Source organism: Asparagus officinalis, chromosome 7 (assembly GCF_001876935.1).
Source record: "Asparagus officinalis chromosome 7, Aspof.V1, whole genome shotgun sequence".
Taxonomy (NCBI): Eukaryota; Viridiplantae; Streptophyta; class Magnoliopsida; order Asparagales; family Asparagaceae; genus Asparagus; species Asparagus officinalis.
Window position 1 is genome coordinate 148,194,482 of NC_033800.1, and position 5,577 is coordinate 148,200,058.

At 38.0% G+C, this 5,577-nt stretch overlaps 1 protein-coding gene across 1 annotated transcript; it reads right to left on the minus strand.

Moving 5' to 3' along the window:
* LOC109849383 (gibberellin 20 oxidase 1-D-like) lies at positions 2,692 to 5,571 on the minus strand. Its single transcript, XM_020419205.1, has 3 exons — positions 5,247 to 5,571; positions 4,632 to 4,844; positions 2,692 to 3,075 (listed from the first exon to the last, which is right to left on the minus strand). The coding sequence occupies exons 2-3, from the start codon at positions 4,746 to 4,748 to the stop codon at positions 2,794 to 2,796; spliced, it is 399 nt and encodes a 132-aa protein (XP_020274794.1). The 5' UTR covers positions 4,749 to 4,844; positions 5,247 to 5,571; the 3' UTR covers positions 2,692 to 2,793.

The following is a 5,577-nucleotide window of genomic DNA, read 5'->3' on the forward strand; positions in this document are numbered from 1 at the left end:
AACAACAATCCGCCCTTGATCTGATTATCAAAAATCCGATCCCTTAACTCTGTTGAGTTTGTTGCTATTTATAGTGGGATTAGGGGTGTAACTGACCCCTTAATCCGCTCCTACATGGGGGTTTTGTTACCCCATTAGTCGGGTGTAACAACCCACTAAAGCCACTCCTCAAATCGTGGGTGAAGAACAGCTTTGAAGTTGTTACGATCACGTTTGAATGAGTCAGAACCTTGACCCGCGTTCTGGCGTAGATTCTGGGTTTGAATGCAGCTTCTGGAGGTGCGTTCTGCAGCGACATTGAGCTGTGTTCCTCGATGTTTGAAGATGCGTTTGGCAGCGATATAGAGCTGCGTTCGAGCTATGCTTGGCAGCGATATAGAGCTGCGTTCGAGCTGGGCTTGGCAGCGATATAGAGCTACGTTCGAGCTGTGCTTGGCAGCGATATAGAGCTGCGTTCGACGGCACTGATGAGCTGCGTTCGAGCAGCGGTTGATGAGTTGCGTTCAAGCTGTGCTTGGCGGCGATTGGTGCTGCGTTCGACGGCGCTGATGAGCTGCGTTCGAGCAGCGGTTGATGAGTTGTGTTCAAGCTGTGCTTGGCGGCGATTGGAGCTGCGTTCGAGTTTCTCTGTCTTTATATATGGATGACACCAATGACCAGTAGAGAAGGTTCTATTCAGGCTAGTTGTAACAATTGAGGCATCTCAATAACGCTCTATCAACTGCAGGTCATGATCTCCACTGAGTGTGTCGAATATCATTACACTGCTCATCAGCATCTCTAATGGTTACTCAATCATCTCACATAAGAAGCTGCGTAAGTGATTGAATCAGTGTAGTGTCTTGACGGTGGTATGCGGGGAGGACTTTCATGTCTTGGTTTGAAGAGATCGTTGATTTGTAATCCCTTTCTGTCAGAGCTTTGCTTTGCTTTAACTCTTTGACATGTGAAAGTCTTCGAATTGTAGCCTTCTGGAAGTTGTCAGATTGTAACTTCTATCCTCGGTGTTTGATGGGGACTCAGCTATCTATTGTAATTTTTAGACAGCCTACACTCGCCGTGTACAGCATCATCTAATCAATCAATAACAATGAGACATGCCTTTCAATCTCAGAGTCGGCATCAAGCTTCCAGATCCGCACTTAAATCATCTTGAAGTTTAATCTATTGATCAAAATGAACTGTAAACTTTTCTGTTTGCTAGTAAAAGTTCGTTATTTATTCAAAATTATATTTTCTTACAGTGTACTCGAGCCGGATTAATTGAGGGTTGGGAACTAGCTAGGGGTACTCATCATGAGGAGTTAGGTTAGATGACTAGTTTTTGGGATAAATTAGGGTGCAATCTTGTATGCATACTGAATCAGATTTGTGGCTTAGGAGAACTCTTTCAAAGTGAGAAAACCCTTTCCCCCTTCATGAGAAGACAGAGTGAATGTAGGTTTGTTTATTGAAACTACTATAAAAATGTCATGTATTCTAGTTGTTTCTTTGTGACTTATTTATTGCATCCCGTGTTTAGCAATATCGTTTGATTTGTGTTACATATTCTGTGATAATTTGCAAAACAACAAGCAATCCCATTAGCCCCCGGGCTTGCATCTCAGATCCAACATAATTCTTATAATCTATCCTTATAAAACTTAATTAGATTATTAATGTAAGTTTGTTCGATTATAAGTAGCCACACAATTGAGAAAAAATGATTAATAAAGTGCCTAAATAGCACTTAGATACCTTATTATTTCATCACATTAATATCGTAAGTTGTGAAAATTAGCAATTTGATATCCTAATTTGAACTGACAGTTAAATATCCTATTGTTTCACCATCATCACACATAAATATTCTAAGTTGTAAAAAGTAGCACTTTAATGCCCTAAATTGTAAGAAATTAGCATTTTAATACCCTAAGTTGTAAGAAAGTAACACTTTAATACGTTCTCTTAGTTTTCAAGATAATTTCCTAAGAATATTCCCATCACAACTAACAAAAGGTACTGGTGTGCTGGTTTTTTACCACTTAGAATACTAAAGTACTACTTTTTATAATTTAAGATATTTAACTATAAAAGTGGTGAAACAATAGCGAATTTATGTGTCATTTAGCCTAATAAAATAGAAAAGATATATTTATCTGTCCTAGTGAGGCTGTCATTTAGCCTAATAAAATAGAAAAGATATATTTATCTGTTCTAGTGAGCCTGTTGTTTTGAACTCACTACCACTCTAGTTTTAATTTTGGAAATTGACCACCTGAATGAAACTTTTCAACTATTTTTCTCTCATGAAGTAGAAAACTGTTTTTTTACGAAATAGAGTAAAAAATTGTCACGCAAAGATTATATCTGCAAAAATAGAACTATTGTCACGCAAAGATTATATCTGCAAAAATAGAACTAGGCGGGCTGAAAGTCCATGATCTAACGGTTCAGATTAACAACAATAAAGGGGCAGAGAGCGAGATGTTATACATCCTTAGTTATAGAGAAACTAACTACTCACCAATCAAATCACTCACTCAACGAACCCCATGAATGATATTAATTATTCAAACTATTTAAAAGATATATAATTGTGAGGTCCACTTAGATAAATCAATAGTATTAGTCAACTTAATAATCATAGGTTTTCTCTGCAATCAACATTGAAGAGAAGCTAGACCCACACTAGAGGGAGTCTATCCGGAATTAATTCTTTTTAAAATTACTTTCTTTCTCTCATAATTTCCTTTATTATTTCTGGTTTCTCATATATATATAAAGACGCTCAAAACACAGTTCTCATCAGCCTCACTCATTCCCACTCTCCTTCTCCTTCTTCTTCTTAAGCCATTCAACAAACGCAGTTAGCGTCTGAGTATCAGGCGTATGATGCTTCCGAGTGAACTCCTTCAGCATTCCCCATGTGAAGTCCGGATAAGCCCTTGGATGCTCGGCATCCACGAGCTCTTCCGGCGGTCGGACGGTCTTGTCCATCTCCGGCGACACAAAGTACACCATCGTCTTTCTCGTCGTCGTGCTGCTGACTACGGCTCTGTGCATGCAGCTCTTGTACCTTTTGTTCGTCTGCGCCTTCATGTTTTTACAACAAAAAATGCATATATACACACACAACACACATTATTAGTTGTTTTCAACTTAATTAATTCATTCATAATAATAAAGGTAACTGAAATTACTGAAATCTCACTACATTGCTAGACAAGTCCCTGCTCTTGAATCAATACGCTATAAAAGTTTATCAATGTTAATCATGGGCAAAAAAAAAAATGTGAATCATATGGGCCACTTGAAGCCACCCTCTAGCAAAGAAGGTAAGTACTATTTATAATTTTTTGATCCCTTAGTCACACGACTCACACCACTGTCTAGTGTTGGGCCAAAGTCTTAGCTGGCTCAATCCGTAAATCTTATATGCTAAATAGTTAGTAGAAAAATGCCTTAAGAACCCAAAATATGGGATCAAAGGAGGGGACAATTTATTATGCAATAGGAGTGGGACATCTCACATGTCCCCTTCAATGGTCTCATATTTTGGGTATCTGTAGCGGAGCTCATAGTTAGCATCGTCTTTGTGGGGGAAAAGTGGGTGTGGGTCCTACTGTTGGCCGGCAATAACCTGAAGCAGTGGACTCCCCCATCCTCTCTGAAATTCAAAAGGCTTTCTACTTTATAGTTTTTTGTTAGATAAGTATATATCCAATTTTCATTATAAAGATGGGATAAGTCATTGTTTTTACCTTTGCTCCATTAAACACTTGAATTCAATGATGGTTTTATTATATAGACTAATGATTGATTGTTCATTTTTTATTTGAAATTGACGATTTAACTCATGACCTACTCTTGAGGTTTTTTATTATATGATGTCAATTTGTGACAATTTGTAATTCAGAGTAAACTTTATATGTTCGATATGAACTTATATTAACAGCATCAATCAAATGAGGCTATAATGCACCAATTTAAAAGATGAAGACATGTAGAGGTCTATCGTAAGTATTTAGTTAAATATATATTCCAAAATTATGAATATGAGAGAAAATTTTGTTTTTTAATCGGAAAATTTGTATTATTGTTTTCATATATATTATGACAACACTTTTATGAATTCATGGATCCACCCTTGCATGCACGCACGCACTATATATGTTATCAAATTATTTTAAAATAATTGAAACTTTGTTTTTTATTAATTTATTGGCTAGCTACTATTGATATTAGCCTATTTCAACTCTCGAATTTAGGGGGGGAAAAAGAGAGAGAACCCTTATACTCAGGTTACTCTGTTAAATCTAAACAAGAAAATTTTGAGCAGTTATAATTAAGTGTCCTATCGTACATCGATTTATACCTTCAGTTAATATTTGGGTTTTCATATCATCAAGGTTTGGATAATTTTAACGTGTTACATCAGCGACTCACCAAACAAAAGCATTGATCGGTAGCACGCGTAAACGTTGACGTTATAATCTAATAATGTGGACAATGTTTGCAGTTTGTAACCATATATATATATATATAGATAAGAAGCTAAAACTTTTACCATGAACGTATCTCCAATGTTGATGACAAAGGTGTTAGGCCTAGGGCTAACATGCAGTAAACCACTTCCCATCCACACAAACCTGAAGGCCGTCGACATTATCATCTTGGCGCAGAATGGTGATGGAGTTTGGATCATAATGCGGACCGGTTCCTAAGGTTCGGTCCGGTTTCGGACTACGAGGGTAGTAATTGGCCATAAAGAAGGACTCGTTGTTTGCATACAAGTCCGTAAAGGTTGAGCTACGAACTCCCAAGGCTCAGCCATTGCAATGAAATAATTTCGTAACACCATCCTGCGGTCAAAACCGTTTATTCTGAATAAAAATGTGAATATCGGTAGTATATATATTTGAATTAATTGAAGTATATATAATTGTTTAGATTTGAATATATTGGACTACGGTTAGTTATGGGACGCTAATTTGAGATAACTTATAAGAATTTGGGGGCTAAACCAAACGCCAATTTCAGTGATTTGAGAGACTGACACTGACTATAATATAGCAAGTTCAAATTATCTGAGGGGACTAATTTGAACAAGCTTATAATTAATAACATGGGGGCGTGTTGACAATTTCAATGACTTGGAGTGACTAATCCAAACTATTAAAGATTTAAGGAACCAGTATATATCAACCTAGCAAAAACTAAAATAAATAAAATTAATAAAATGATCGCGTTCAAGCCTTAATTACCCATATTGCCTGAACTCCTCGCCCAACACCTTCACAAAATACTCACCCACGCCCTCCCTCTCGACCCTCAACAGCTCCTTCCACGGCATATTGCATCTAAACCCAAAACTATTGGAATAACCAAAAAACTCCCCGTCTCTCCTCTTAACCCTCTCCTTCTCCTCCAAACCCATCGAGAAGAACTCCTCCGTCCCCCTCTCGGCCGCCCGTATCAAGCCCTTGTCGACACCGTGATCCTCGACCTGGAAGAACCCGTACGTACTCCTCGCAGGCGCTGCGGACTTGGTTGGCGATTTCGGTGGTGGTTTCGGGGCTGCTGCCGGAGGAGAAG

Bases quoted from the DNA above. Each gene is read 5' to 3' on its own strand.
- LOC109849383 (XM_020419205.1), bottom strand. From the start codon at position 4,748: ATGGCCAATTACTACCCTCGTAGTCCGAAACCGGACCGAACCTTAGGA. The intron at 3,076-4,631 runs GTTTGTGTGGAT...AAAAACATGAAG, and splicing joins ATAATGTCGACGGCCTTCAG to GCGCAGACGAACAAAAGGTA.